Genomic DNA, 15491 nt, shown 5'->3' on the forward strand with positions numbered 1-15491 from the left:
CTACTTATATGCATTTTCAGACTGATCGACACATGACACGAGAGTGGGAACGTACTCTGGACATGACCAGGTGCCCTTTGCCGATGTTATTCCGGTGTTTGCTGCCTCGTCATGAGCAGCTGGAATTGGCCGTATGGTTTTGATTCGACCAGCTCCGACAGGAAAAAAAAGTGAGCATGTACATTTTGTGATTATGCTGCTTGCATGCCGTATCGACGGAGAACGATTTCCCATGCTGCGTAGTGCAGTTTCTCACTATCCTTCAACGCGATATACCCTAAACCCTCTCTTATCGGCCCGCCCGTCATGATATCGCCTCTTCAGATCATTCCTCATATGTGTGCCTAGCACAGGACTCCTGGTGGACTCGAAAAGATCACTTATATGGCATCCGAAGACTGGGCAGAAGGATACCTGGAGGAGAAGCAATCAATACTGCTCGGTAGATGTCTGGCACCGATCCCTGTAAGTCTTCTAACAAGCTGTTCACAATTTCAGCAGCGCCTTTCAGCGCCCTAAGGAGCAGAGCGGGAAACGATTCGGGAGATCTGGCTGGGGAAGGCTTACGTGATGATGACGATTTTCCCAGAAAGGGAAGCTTGGGACGAGACTGGAGTCATGCAGTCGGATCTGGCGCACGTCCTCTTGCTGCTTGCTGCTAACCAACACACTCATCGCACGAATCGCTCTATTTCTCTCTATACTCTCTGCTACTTTGGATATCTATCGTGCCATCTTCGTGAACCCTTTTTCCTCATATTTATTTGCACGGCCCTTCTGACCCCACACTTGGTCTTGAGCTTTATCTTCGTTCATTATCTCCCCGTTTAATGCCATCTAGGAACCCACGCAATGCCTCTCGCAAACACAACTCAAAGTCTACCTCTGCAATTTCTCTTCTTTCCCAGCTCGATGACACGCCGCCTGCCATGCCTCGTTCGCCATCCCTTGTCTTAGATTTTGATCCGGAACTACTGGAATCCCCCCAGCTTGTATCTGCCTTCGACCCCGATATCGAGCGCGTTGGGGAGCCGGCTACAGGTGCGACACAGGGTTTCTATGAACCAGTGGAGTCCTCGGATGCGGAGGATGATCCGGTCCTTCCACTTCCCGCTGCCCAGCAAGTGGACTCATTGAAGGAGTCTGGACACGTCAGGTCACCAATACTTGCTCGGTGAGTTCCTTGCGCTTACACTCGTATCTTCTTAGTCCTTGCTTCTGTGCACACACCGCTTGACGTATACCGGTCGCCATTTGGTGTTTGCCTCGCGACCTGACCGAGGCGAGCGTTTTTTCGATTGGTTTCTATATCCATCTCGCAGTCCGTCTCCCGACTTTGCAACACGTGTGCTCCTCGCTGAATCGATACAGCTTGCTCTCCTTTATTCCCATACTCGAGTCACTCCTTACCACTGACAACGCTACCACCACAGACATTCCACTCGACTTGAGGGCCTTTCACGAACGATGCGCAATTATGTTCCCTCGTCGATCTCCATTCCCATCCCTTCCGCGGCACCCTCCCCTCCACGCGTGTCTCGCCCAGTCTCTTTTGGCAGCTTCATGACGCCTTCCAGCCCCTCTGATAGACGACATCGAACCGCGGGGACAGAGGATCGTCATCCTCGGAGAGAGGGAGCTCACACGGCGGAGGATATTTTCAGTCTCGACGATAATGAGGATGAGCGCGTTGGACAAGTAAGGACACGAACACGGTACCCTGGAGGTGATGCAGAGGAGATCACTTGGTCTAAGTGGGATACCCTGCTCCATCGTGACATGGATCAGACTAGGTCAGTATCAGAGATACGGTATGTACGCACTCGTCTTGACAGACTACCGTAGGCGTCTGCTCCTGCTCGGTTACCGAACGGGCTTGCAAATCTGGGACTGCACGGCCCTCGACTCCATCGACGAACTCCTCAACATCACCACGGCGGATTGGGGAACTGTATCGGCTGCGGCGATCCTGCCATCTCCTGATTCTACTCAGGCAGACGAGTTCTTGCACGACAGGCCTTTGATGGGTGTCATGTACGTTACAATTTTGGGCTCTCTTTCGCACTATGCTAAGTTGCTCCTAGTGCGAGTCGGCCACACAGCGAGCCCGAATTCATTATATACTCATTGTTGCGTCACGATGTCATCAAGCGACGTTCTTTTCATGGCCTTGTATCATTCTCATCAAATGCAAACTTTATAATCATTGTACGTTGCTATCGTTTCTCGTCTGCGATATCGCTAAATGTTCAGCAGAGCACAACAAATCCAGCGACACTTCGTATTCTTTCGGCTTGTACACTGACGACATTATCTATAATCTCCTCTTCCTCCCTTACTCTTTTTTCTCCTCCTCAATCTCCTCCTCTCAATCACAACATAAACAAAGATACCGATGTATTACAAGACAATCCTGTAGATTCCGACACGTTCCCGCCAGATCAGCCCAAGGCCGTTTTTGCGCTCTCCCACCGCCTTCTTGCATATGCGTCTCCTCCACCTCGACCGGATTCTCCGACAGCCACTCCCTTGTCGACACGCCCACGCACTCGCAAGCCTTCCAGGGACGACACCAAGAGTCTCTCCCAAGCCGACATCAGTACTTTTGCGCTTCGCGTGGGCGGCAATGTTCTCAGCGGACTTCGAACGCTTGGTGAAGTCGCGTATTCTGCCGCGCGCACGCGCATGTCCGGCGACCAAGCGCAAGTGAGCATGCATCGCGCATCTCCTGCAAGCAACACATTTTTTTCACGCAGCGCACCAGCGAGCAGCGTCTCTCATGAGCAGCGGCACTCGCAGAATGAGACTGGTGACGCTGGCGCTGTGCGTGCTGTTGTTGATCTTGGCGAAGACTCCGAGCCTTTGGCTGGTCGGAGCAAGGCGTACGCCGCGCCGCTTTTGACTCCTACTGACGACACGAAGGGTTTTTATGTTACCATTTTGGACTTACGTTCGCTGTTATCCACCCCTTCGACGTCCATGCCGCAACCCGCTGTGGTTGCGGAGTTCATGGTATCCAAGTGTCACTCTGTGTCTGCGCTCCGGTTTTCGTCTGATGGGGGTTCACTCATGATCGTGCCTGAAGATGGCCAGACGATCAAAGTTTTCCAGATACGGCCGCCAGCTTTGCAAGGTTTGCGCGACGCCGACGACGCGCTTCACAGTCGTCGTGGCAGCACGGAGGTGAGTCATGCGCTCAATGGACGCACGCGTTATTGACTCTCTGGGGAAGAGTGCTCGTGCACCATGGCATATTTACGACCTTCGTCGTGGCCGAACGTCTGCAGTGGTCGATGACATCGACTGGGCTTCGGACGGAAGATGGGTGGCAATCGGCTCAAGAAAGCGCACCGTGCACATCTTCGCCACGAACCCTTACGGAGGGAAGCCAGACGAAAGAAGTCATATCAATGGTCGTGTCGCAAACTCGGGTGAATTGGTGAGCGAGGTCTCCCATCACTGAGCATAAACGCTGACCATACCATAGCAGCCGCTGTCTACTAGCCTATCTCCAATTGTCAGATTGCGTGCGCCGCGTGCTTCGTCTGTTGACCCAACCCTGGGTCGACTGAGCTTCATTTTCATCAAGTCGGGCGACCACTCGCTTCCGCCTAGGCTTCTGCCTGTGGAAACTGTGCAACCTACCTCGCCAACTACGACAACCTCTGCTCATTCATCGCCTTCTCACAAATCTGAGCCCCTCTCTCCACCGCTACGTCCTTATCGGCCAAAGAACTATCAAGACATGTTGTTATTTGATCAGACGGACGGAACATTGTCTTTGCGTCGTTTCTTCATCGACCTCCGTGCTAATGATCACAGCCTCATTGTTCCCGGAGCCATTCCTGGTTTGGGAGGCACGAGTATCTCTCTTCCTACGAGAACGCCTTTCAATTGGATAAATGCGCCACCACCGACTACGGGAGGGCAGAACGTGAGGACTTCCGGACTGACGAAGATGATGGAAAGGACTGTGGAGCTTTCGGCGCGCGAGGTTGACGTTGCGACGTGGAATTTAAGACGGGAATACGATTGGCCAGAGCTCAAGCGCACGCTGAAAGAGTACCAAACTTTCGTAGGTAGTCGGGATGCGGTTCAGGGTTCTAAGTGAGTCCTACCATCGTCTTTCGACGATAGCCGTTACTCATACTGGCGGAAAGTTGGCTATCGCACGCGGAACTGCTAACATGCTCTCAATCGTCATTCATACTCCCGAGGTCTGTCTATCTATCGCATCAATTTTCTTTCCACGCTCTCGGCGAGGATTACCACGCGCTCGTTCGACGATATCACTTCGACATTCCTACTACGAAGATTGAGGTGCGCAGAGAGGTTGAGATCAGCGCGTACTCCACGGACAACGGCGAGGCCTTTGTTCAAGGGCTTCATTCTCCCCTTGAAATCGGACGTCCCTCCTCGTCCTTCGATGAGCCCCTTTCGTCGGCGCTTTCAAGCGACATGGTCTATCCCTCGTCTCCACCCGTCATCCCTATGTTTCCAAACGGCACGCCTGGCTCCAAGCCGAGTTCGTTCAGAAGCCCGCTGCCTGTACAGCGCATGGCTGCCGGTATCAGTGACGGGATGAGCGACGGCTTGGTCCGGCTTCGGCGCGAGATTGGGAAGGTCCGCTCTCCGAGGCTGATTGCGAGGTCAGATAGTACGCTTGGCATGAGTGGGGACCTCGGGCGCATGACGCTGGAATTCGACGAGGAGGACGAGGACTTCGTGTTAACGCATACCCGGAAGGCGGCTTCTTCTGCTGAACGGGGCGACGGTGATGATTCTATCGACGCAGACGATGATGCGATGTCTCGGTCGACGTCGCGGGATGAGGGTGACGAGTCGGGGGCGTCGATATCGACTCCGTCGTCTGGGGATTGCGAACGAGAAGCGCGGAACGTGGATCAGGCATGGATGGGGTGGGAGCTGGAGGACACGCAGGCGGTGGAAGATATGGAGCAGTTCCACGAGATTTCGGCTGTAGGTCTCATGGACGAAGAGCAGGCGCAGGTGAAGAGCCGTGGTCTTTCTGGTAGGATGTGAGAGGGTAGCGATGCATTCTGAGGTATTGCCGCCAAATGTGTACAGTATTGGTTTTTAGCGAGCAAGGGACATCAGCAGGTCATGGACGTAGTTGCGGGATGTACTCTCTAGGGTGGTTGGCAATGAAAGTGGTCGACTTTCCTAGTAGTATTACTGACACTTTTGAGTCCACTGATATCTGAAACTACTGTATGGCCAATTTAATGCAACTATAAATACAAAAAATATTCTGTAATCTTCATACCCTGATTCAACTTTGAGGCCTGGTAAAAATCCAATCTAAGATGGCCAAGTCCCATGGAGTCTAATATAAGCATAGTCTTAAAATATATTCCTAGATAGGACAGATTTATGTGAATTCTAACCTAGGGTTATTCCCACTCCTAGTAGTATTACTGACACTTTTGAGTCCACCGATATCTGAAACTACTGTGTTGCCAATTAAATGCAGCTATAAATGCAAAAAAATCTTTTTCATAATCTTCATACCCTGCTTCAACTTTGAGGCCTAGAAGCAGTGAGATTGAATTAAGGGTTCAATTCTAACCTCAAAAGCTAGAAGGTTCAGGATAGGATAGGGGTATAGCAGGGCTAAAGAGGCCATTAAGAGGTGAAGAAGCCATTGATGCCAATACACAGCTGACATGATGTGCCTGTCTATGGCTGAACAGGCTCGTTATGTCAGCTGTGTATCAGCTTGGCTAAGTTAGGTTATAAGAGGTGATAGGCGGATGGTAGATGAGACAAAAAAAATCTAAGATGTTGGGGAGGTGAGGAGCTAGGTAAGAGGCTAGGTGAAAGGCTAGGTGAGAGGCTAGGTGAGGAGGCAGGTGAGGAGGCAGGTGAGAGGCCAGGCAAGGAGGCAGGTGAGAGGCCAGGCGAGGAGGCAGGTGAGGAGATAGGTGAGGAGACAGGTGAGAAGACATGTGAGAAGGCAGGTGAGGAGTCAGGTGAGGAGACAGGTAAGGAGGCAGGCAAGGAGTCAGACATGGTACTAGTCTAGAAGGCAAATGAGGAGGTTTCAGACAACACATAGCTGTCTCAGATGTCTCATATACTGTGTGTCCATTGCAGACCACTGTCAGTTATCTCAGACAACATGTAGCTGTCTCGGACACTATGCAGACCATTTGCATGCATCTTAGATGACATGTGAACATCAGTTAGTGTGTGGCCTTTATAGACAAGTTATATGCATCTCAGATGATACTTGGACTTCTTAGACGGCTGGCAGATATCTTATACAGTGTGCAGCCCTCACAGACAACCTGTGTGTATCTCAAAATAGCATGCAGCCATCAGACAACATGGCGATGTCTCAGACAACTAGCAGATATCTTATATAGTGTGCAGCTGTCACAGATGACCTGCTTCTCTAACTACACACAGACATCTGAGACAGTGTGCAGCTGTCACAGACGATCTGCATGTGTCTCAGACAATACAGGGACATCTAAGATGACACACAGATGTCTCAGACAACTGGTAGTCATTGTAGGCAGGATGCAGTCATTAGTGATGACCTGTGTGCATCTGAGACAAGATGTGAATGTCTCAGATGACCAGCAGTCATTGCAGGCAAGATGAGGCCATTATTGATGACCTGCCTGCATCTCAGGTGACATGTGGACATCTGAGACAATATTTGGCCACTATAGATGACCTACATCTCAGATGACATGTGGACATCTGAGATAGTGTGTGGCTGCCACAGACGACCTGCTTCTCTAATAACATGCCAATGTCTGAGACCATATGTGGTCGTCTCAGATGACACACAGATGTCTCAGATGACCTTAGGTTATTGCAGGCAGAATGAGGCCATCACTGACAATAGGGATGCCCTACAGGTCACATCTGCTGGTGGCCATGAATGCATTGTGCACCTGCCTGTATCTCAGACAACATGTGGACGTCTAAGACAGCATGCAGCCACCACAGATGGCCTGCTTGTCTAATAACACACAGAACTCTAAGACAGTGTACAGCTGTTGCAGATGACCTGCTGCTTTAATGGCATACAGACGTCTGAGATAGTGTATGGCTGCTGCAGATGACCTGCTTCTCTAATAACACACTGATATCTGAGACTGTGTACGGCCATCTCAGACATCACACAGATGTCTCAGATGACCTTAGGTTATTGCAGGCAGGTCAAGGTCATCACTGACAACTTACATGCATCTCAGATGACACGCAGACATCTCAGATACTATGCAGCCATCACAGACAGCCCATATGGGTATCGCAGACAACTGGCAGCTATTGCAGGTGGCATGTAGCCATCTCAGACAGCTGGTATCCATATCAGACAACATGCAGCCCTCTCAGATACTATGTGTCCATCAAAGACAATGGGCAAGGTACTCAGATGACAGATTGAGCATGAGGCTGTCACAGATGACTAGCAGCTATCACAGGCAACATGCAGCCATCGCAGATGGCCCACAACTCTAGGGAATGTATCATTAATGCACCTGACTATCCATACAAGGATGTGGACAATAGACACACAGACTCTGCATCACTAGTAGTATTACCAACACTTTTGAGTCTATGGATCTCCAAAACTACTGTGTTGCCAATTCAGTGCTGCTATAAATGCAAAAAAAATATGGCCTGTAAACCTCATACCCTGATGCAACCTTGAGGCCCAGAAGCTGTGAGATTGAATCAGGGATTTAATAAATATGGATTTAAACAGTTTACCCCCTATGACCAGACTGTGCTTCACACAGTCTGGGTTTTGGGAATCAAATTTGAAGTTGCACACAATTCTGTCTGATTCAATAGGCTTAAAAGGTATTTGTAATGGTATCCTGAGATTTTCATTAGTAGACATGGATTACTGAAGATGTTACAGGCAAAATACAGAATTAAAGGCAAACCTTAAAAAACCCAGTCTCTAGTCCACAATTGTTCTTTCATTTTTATTGCAGAAATAATAAAATGCCCCTACATACACTACCTTTTAAATTATACCCTAATTTTATTATTTGGATAAGGGAATCTAGAGATATGTAATTGTTTGTGATGTTGAGGGTATTCTGTAACCCAGAGACACAGTTTAGTCAGCATCGGGAAAGAGCCAGCGCAGATTACGGGCGCACAGTCATCATACTGTTGTCACCCCACACAGTCTCTGTTGCACCACACAGTCCAGCCGAGACTGCACGCAGTCCAGATTTTGGCCTCCGAGACCACGCCATGATAGCATGGCTCCCCACCTTGGCCTTGCAGCCATCGCCTTCATCTCCCCACAGAACCACCCCATCCTTGTCCGCTCCTTCTCTCAAAGGCACGACAACCTCCTCAAGTACCACTACATTGCATACACAAGCCTCGACATTGTCAATGAGCGTAGTGTGCGCCCCTTTTTTTTTTTTTTTTTGCCTGCTGAAGCGCTGATGTGACATGCATGATCCAGTCACCGCCATGCCAAAGTTGGTAGAGTGCTACCTTGGCTTCCTCTACTCCATGGAGAATGTCACCATGTATGCCTACATCACCTTGCCAAAGGTCAAGATCATTCTCGCCCTCGCCCTTACTGACACCGTTGTCCGCGACACAGACATCATCACCATGCGCCCGTCTCCCATGCTGAGCCTTCCACCCATGCAATCCTGAAGCGTTTTCTCTTCTTCATCCTCCCCCCACTGCAGATCTTCAAGGCCCTCCACCTTGCGTACTATCGCTCCACCACAAACCCCTTCCTCAGACTCAACCTCGCCCCTGATGCCGCTGCCGACCATGGCACCCTCCTCCTCGCTGGCAGCACCCACTGGACCGCCTTTCGCACCCGTGTTGACGACGTTGTGTACGCAGCCAGTGCCATCACCCTCCCCAATGCATGATATTTTCTTTTCCTGCCGATGGTGACGTGCGAGCGAGCAAGCAAGCGCCTTTGCGCATCTGGTTCTTCTTGCCCACTTTTCACGTTGCAGACACACTTAGGTGCTATCTGTACTGTGTGTGATAATGAGCAAATGTGCACGTGCATGCGCAAACCTAGAGAGAGCATCGCTTGCCTTCCAGTTGACTTGGCTGTCTCCAGGATGTGGCAGTCGAGACAGATACGAGGCACACATTCTTCTCGGCCAGTACGTATTAGTCGCACATGCCCCCAGTTCATGTTTCCGCTTTTACTGCAGAAATAAATCGTGCGCCTGTGGCCAATGGCCATTTTGAAAGCTGGAGCTGGCATTGCCCCGAGAAGTGTCGGGGCCAGGCTGAGTTCCAAGTCACAGCATTGCATTGTAATGCTTCCTCCTATTGGCGCTTATTGACCCGCGATATCAATCCCAGGCCGCCAATCAGCATGTGCCCAGTGTGGCCTCAAAAACCTTGCCAAACGGCCCCCCCTCAAGATGTATTGTGCACATTATTGTTTTCAGGCGCTTCGTTAAGCTTCATGCATGCTCGCTATCCCTGCGCTGATGACCAGAGCCAAGACTGCCAAAAAAGGCATTGGAGTGTACACAAGCTCGTCTGCAGGCAGGCCACATGCCACACCCTCTCTCAAAGGTGGCACGACACAGTGCATCCTCTCCCAACCCGGCTTTCTGCAGCCCACCCCAGCGCTGATGTCCCCCGCCAACTGCCTTGGGCCTGTGCCAGGCACAGGCATCGGCATGTATGCAACCTGCACGATCGCAGTAGAGGAGCTCATTGTCTCCGAGCGCCCGCTCCTTGTCGTCCCGGGCGCCTACCACTCCTAGCTCCAGTGCAATGACACGATTGCCAAGGCACTTGCATGCATGTCACAAGATGACCATGTGGCATACATTGCACTGTCCAACATATACAGTGTGGCCGTGCTGCAGCTCTTTGCGATTTGGCAGATGAATAACTTTGATATGACCCAACATCTGCACATGGCTGCCCTGGAGATGGCGACCGATGCATGGCACCCTGTCACCACCATCGGCAATCTCACATCAAGGATCAACCACAAGTGCACTTCATCTATCACCCCACCCACTCCCGAGCACGCGGTGCCAGCAGTTCCTGCACACCAGCTATGGCTTTGCGTGTGTGGACCCTGTGGTGGCGGACGCAGATCCTGCAATGGGAGCACCTGCTCGACAACAATGACGACAGCAGCCGTGGTGGCGGTGCCACGCTGCCCAACGACCACCTGACCATGCCTCTACTGGCCGTGCTCGCGTCCCCGAGGCAGAGGGCGTGCAAAACACGCAGTTGCACCTGCTGGTGCTCAAACACCGCGCTTGTGCTCGGGGACCGGGACTAGCTCGCGGAGTATGCCGCGCGCTCCGTACGTGCGGGTGCAACGATGGTGTATGTGGCCCTGCGGAGGATGGAGAAGATGGCCAGGGACTTTTTGAGCCCTGGTCGGTATCCGTTCTGGAATGCGCGTGTGAAGTACCATGAGCCCAGCCCAGCGCAAGGCTGACGCGCCCGGCACGACATCGGTGTGTGACGGGGTGGGCGTATAGGGTGGCTGTATGGCACACCAGCTGTGGCGAAAAAAGCTGGGTGGGATGTCTCGGATGTATTTCCTTCTATTGTAGTACCACCCATCTCCTCGATGCGTGCGAGGGTTGCGCATCGTCGCAATGTCTGATAGCAAATCCTCGCCTCAAGCCATTTGGTGAGAATGAAAGCTGCATGGAAAACATAAGGTTCAAGGTAAGCCATGGCCCTGCATGGCAATTGCATACATGGCGTCGATTCATGTGCGGCAGGCGGAGTACCAGGCAAAGCGGAAGGAAGGATCATGGAAGCACAAGGAACCACTGGTGCAGGGACGTATGGATTGGCGAGCTTGGATGACAAACTCTCATATGGTGCGTCTTCACATTTTCGAGCATTGGCTAGCAAGTGACAGGTCAAAGAGCGCTCGCCAACGAAAGCAGCTGTGCCACAGAGCCACGCCTCAGAACAACACTTCGAGTCAAAAAAGCTGTATTTGGCCATTGCATGGGTACATATCATAGGCCTGCCAGCGGCCAGTGCATAAGCACACAAGACAATGCACAATGGATAGCCAACCGTTGCCAGCATCTTATGTTCTTTGGCAAGCATGCCATGCCGACAGAAAATACGACATTTGCCAATATCTTTCGATGCCTCCCAGAGCCACATTGTGGCAGTAGCCAAGTGCTATATAGCCTGCTTCACTGAATATTACGTCACGGACTCCCCATCCTTCCACTTACAGACAGCTTGGGCAGACACAAAGAATTCTTCAGTGCAGCTCTCGTGTTTCTCAACAACTTTCTTTGTTACCGCCCAGTCTACCTCGCCGACCTTGAAGATGTGCAACTGCCTACACTGTGAGTGAGCATATGTCCTGACTTTTGACTGACCTCTAACCTTCATGAAAGTGGCAGACAGGCCCCAAGTACCACTGTCTGTGCCACCAAATCACCTTCCAGCACATCCCAGAACAAGCGTAAGCCATCCGATAGCTTTCTTTCAGACTGCGACAATGGAGGATCCCATCCATTGAAGTGTGAAAAGCAAACCAGCATTGCCACTAGACTCACGCTCTTGTCCTACTCAACCATGGCACCTCTCAGCACGCCGTACCTATCCCTCCTACCAGCCATCGGATTTGTACCCATCTTCCTGATCACGTCAAAGTTGCCTTATTTGCCCTCACGTCCCGCCAACATTGGCAAATTGGATGCCGCCACATCAGGTCCTGTATCAAAGAGTTGTGTAACTGGGCAGGCAATCGACTCATCTGCCTCAGGAGCTATGCCGAGGACCTTCTGCCTGGGCTACTCACAGCTGCTAAGGAAAAAGAGTTGGAAATGGGCTATACATCTGCCGATGAACTAATTGACGAGAGCGACAATGATGACGACAACTATGACAAAGATGGAGAGATCCACGAAGATAGTGGGAGCCATGAAGACAATGCAAAGACAAAGTGAACCAGCTTGTATGAAGTTGCGAGAAGACACTTCACGGAATAGGTCAATACTGACTTATATGTGATGGTGAATGGGAGATCGATTGGCCACCATTCAAATGACCGCAATGACTGGGACTTGCTTGTGAGTCTCTTATACCCAGAGTACGCGCACACAAGGCATGGTATACAATCGCGGACACTTGGACCCGAGGCGGTCGGTCTGCGCCAGGTGTACTACAAGGTGCACTTGAGGTGGCCTCAAGCTGAGCATGCAGAACAATGGGCTATCCTGCAAAACCTTTCTCGGCACGAGTATGTGCATGGCAAGGCACTCCAGGAGCTCAGGGATTGCGATCATGGACACGAGGATAAATAGGCTATGAGTAATATAATGTCATTTGGGTTTGGCGAGGTGCTCGGCTTGCGCTCGTTCTGGTCGGAGACCGAGCAGGGATCAGAGTATGACTGGGACTATTGCCATGGAGTATAGGCTGGGCATCGGTTTGATATTGTTCTAGAGCAAGATCATGAAAAGGCAATGGAAAGGAAGGAGTGGATGGATGTGAGCGAGAAAGCATTAGCGTAGATGGTCAAGGTATGCCAAAAAGGATTTGAGTAAGAAACTTGTCAGTTGGTAAATTGCTAGTGTTTGAAAATTGTTTGTATCTGTCTTCAAAAATAGTTGACATGGAGAACAACATGTCTGTATTGAACAGTCAGAGGGAGCAATGACCATGTTTTATTTTTTCATTGGTTGCGAGCACAGCGGCATAAACTTCACTCCGACATTCATTGTTGTAATGATGAGCACTGGTCTAAATCCATAGATAATAAGCATAATCTCTGTCTATCGATTGTCTTCACTTCCACCATCTAAACACTATGATTTTCTAATGCGCAACCCTCCATGATTTAACATTCCACAATCAAATGTACTGACTCGCTTCCTTCCAATCCTCATGACAATTTTGGCATCCCAGTAGTAAATGTGAGATGCACTATCATATCCTTATCAAAACATGTCATTCCGATTCCGGACAGGGATACAACAAATCAAGACTGTTTGATTATAGGGACAGTCTTATAGGCACCCTCCAAGTACTTGATGTCTTCATCAGAGAGCTTCATATTGAGTGCACCTAAGCAAAGCGAGCGGCGAGCACCCATATCAGGATCAAAAAGCCCCAAATGCACTGATTAGATCTTTTATCTTTTCCAGAGACATCATTCCGACAATGGGTGCTGATACAGCTATGCAGAGGCGAGCCCAAATTAGTCAATCCCTTGCGACAGGCCAAGAAAGCAACCCACTGTCTTTACTGAGGACCCAGGTAAGCAAAATTTGGGCCATGCTGGTGCTATGTTTCTTTGATAATTCCTCGGTGCTGCACGTTGTGGTCAATCGCCATATCACTGTCCAAATCTGATGACATACCGGTTCACGATCTCCTTTCCGCCTGAACCATCTCGAAGATAAAACTCATGCCAACTATATGCAATGGATATATCGGATGCGGCTGCAAGGAGTCCTTGAACACCTGCAAGTGCCCATGACAAGTAAGAAATGGACAGAAACGAGTGGAAACCTGCGGAAATGAGAGCTAGAGAATTAGTGTGACATTGTGTGATAAATCATGACAAAATATGACACACGTGATCATCCCTGCCGGAATTACTCTTTTTCTGGGGCAAAAATCAGTAAAGGTTACTATTTTTTTGGCTGGGTTTTGAGGGTTTTGACGGGGAAACATCTAGTGGAGCTTCCCGGGGCCTGCGAGAGTGCTTGTAATCAAAAATACCCAATTCCCACTGCCTATCTCCCTCGAGCCTCAGTGCGTACAAAACAGATACCATCGCTATCTGATCAGGCTTGAATCCAATCTAAAGACAATCAAGTGTTTTCAATTGGTGTGTACACCCTTTGTAATCGCCCACCACTTGCTCTCATTTGCAGGATGCCGCCACTCACTGATGGGCCCATATACTTACAGCACAATTAGTCTGCATACAAATTAGATGCTTTGGCAGGGGGTCCAGCGACCTGTCTTATTAGGAAGGTCGACAGGAGATGGCAGGGCAAGAACAGATAGAATTCTGTCTCCAACTTAAAGGGGCTCACGTGATTTTTCTCGAATTTGTTAGGAGACTTAGGGGCCAAAAAATACACTGTTTTCTCCATAATCTATTCCTCCTTGAATATGAACGGCTGGACATCCCCCGAAGGGATCCTCTACATTAAAGAAACTCTATGCACTCTTTTACCGTGGCCAAATAGTCCCCACAACTGGCAAGTTAACAGTACTGCCAATATACTAGAAGAAAATAATCAGTTGGTTATTGTTGCTTGCGGCGAAGGGAAGACAGCAGTTGCATACTTACATCATATCTTAATCTCCCATTTGTCAAAGAAGCCTCTGAGATCCTTGCCGCCCTTTGTGAGAAGCATTCGGTCAACTACTGTGGTCTTGATGATCACACCCCTGATTGATGTCGGACTGTGTCAGGTGAGTCTTAAATGCACTAGCATAGAACATGGATCTGACAGGTGAGGAGGTGGAAGAAATGTCAAGAATGGGAGTTAGAGTGGTCTTGCTAGACAAGGAGACAGTGAGGGAAGCGCACCAGAAAGGCAAAAACCTGCTAAAGGAGGTTGAACAAGGGAAGTGGTCGGTTATCATCGTGTCTCCAGAACGGCTGAACTCACCGGAATTCGAGAGAATTGTACAAAATGAATGGTTTAGGAAGCTTCTTGCTTTGTATGTCATCAATGAGGCTCATGTTGTCCTTCCATGGGCCGCAGACTTCTGCGAAGCCTATGGTCAGATCAACCACTTTATTGTGCGCATCCCTGTTGGCATTCCTGTCCTGGCAATGAGCAGAACACTAGGCTCAGAGGCCAAGACATCTCTTACCAAGTTTCTGGGCTTTTGCGATGGGACATATCAGACAATCCAAAGATCCTGTGAATGACCTAATCTGCATATAATATTCAGTACACTCACGCACGGACTTGGTGGGAAAGACTTCCCTGATATTGCCTGGACTGCTAAAAGCACAAAAAAAACAATCATTTTTTGTAACACTATTGATCTCAGGTATTGCATCGTAACCTACTTGCGTCGCCTTGATCCACTGGGGCCCACTCAACAGCGCAAAATTCGCACCTATAATTCATTGATCTGGCCAAAGGACAATGCTGAATGCCTGTGGGCTTTTTGTGAGGATCCGGACACCCATATTGTGGTCTCAACTGTGAAAATTACGATGGATGCGGACTTACAATAAGTTGACGTTGTCATCAATCTCAGCACACCAGCATCGGTCGCTGCCATGATGCAGCAAATCTGTCGCGCGGGACAAGACCCTTCAAGGGATGCAACAGGCTACACCTATGTTGAGGCGTCTATGCTGGAGACCGCGACATCTGGTGGTCAGAGGCGTGCAGGCAAATTGACAACAAATGGGCACTCATCGGATCTAGAAGTAGGTTGTGCTGTGAAGACACGCGTGAGCGTGGGAACAAACAGGTGTTCAGACAATATGGATATGGTGGTTTACATGAGAA

General features: G+C 49.9%; 5 protein-coding genes across 5 annotated transcripts; all 5 read left to right on the top strand.

Moving 5' to 3' along the window:
• The first annotated feature begins 675 nt into the window (after positions 1–675).
• HETIRDRAFT_458382 (uncharacterized protein) lies at positions 676–5283 on the top strand. The gene is made up of 8 exons (XM_009546255.1): positions 676–1174; positions 1434–1793; positions 1846–2034; positions 2085–2208; positions 2257–3183; positions 3233–3439; positions 3488–4107; positions 4161–5283. Exons 1-8 carry the CDS (start codon positions 831–833, stop codon positions 5041–5043), a joined length of 3654 nt encoding a protein of 1217 aa, XP_009544550.1. The 5' UTR covers positions 676–830; the 3' UTR covers positions 5044–5283.
• A 2987-nt stretch (positions 5284–8270) lies between these two features.
• HETIRDRAFT_243930 (uncharacterized protein) lies at positions 8271–8765 on the top strand (the record flags this gene model as incomplete). The annotated part of the gene is made up of 3 exons (XM_009546256.1): positions 8271–8406; positions 8471–8598; positions 8673–8765. Coding segments are annotated over 3 exons (357 nt in total), but the record flags the coding sequence as incomplete, so codon positions are not given.
• A 693-nt stretch (positions 8766–9458) lies between these two features.
• Positions 9459–9761, top strand: HETIRDRAFT_109218 (uncharacterized protein; the record flags this gene model as incomplete). The annotated part of the gene is made up of 1 exon (XM_009546257.1): positions 9459–9761. One exon carries the CDS (start codon positions 9459–9461, stop codon positions 9759–9761), a length of 303 nt encoding a protein of 100 aa, XP_009544552.1.
• Positions 9762–9800: 39 nt separating this feature from the next.
• On the top strand, positions 9801–12302 carry HETIRDRAFT_426075 (uncharacterized protein; the record flags this gene model as incomplete). The annotated part of the gene is made up of 9 exons (XM_009546258.1): positions 9801–10073; positions 10147–10394; positions 10575–10692; positions 10749–10850; positions 10892–11015; positions 11225–11339; positions 11401–11458; positions 11547–11941; positions 12023–12302. The coding sequence occupies 9 exons, from the start codon at positions 9801–9803 to the stop codon at positions 12300–12302; spliced, it is 1713 nt and encodes a 570-aa protein (XP_009544553.1).
• Positions 12303–14124: 1822 nt separating this feature from the next.
• Positions 14125–14896, top strand: HETIRDRAFT_312374 (uncharacterized protein; the record flags this gene model as incomplete). Its single annotated transcript, XM_009546259.1, has 2 exons — positions 14125–14430; positions 14480–14896. The coding sequence occupies 2 exons, from the start codon at positions 14125–14127 to the stop codon at positions 14894–14896; spliced, it is 723 nt and encodes a 240-aa protein (XP_009544554.1).
• Positions 14897–15491: the final 595 nt, after the last annotated feature.

Source organism: Heterobasidion irregulare, assembly GCF_000320585.1.
Source record: "Heterobasidion irregulare TC 32-1 unplaced genomic scaffold scaffold_03, whole genome shotgun sequence".
NCBI lineage: Eukaryota > Fungi > Basidiomycota > Agaricomycetes > Russulales > Bondarzewiaceae > Heterobasidion > Heterobasidion irregulare.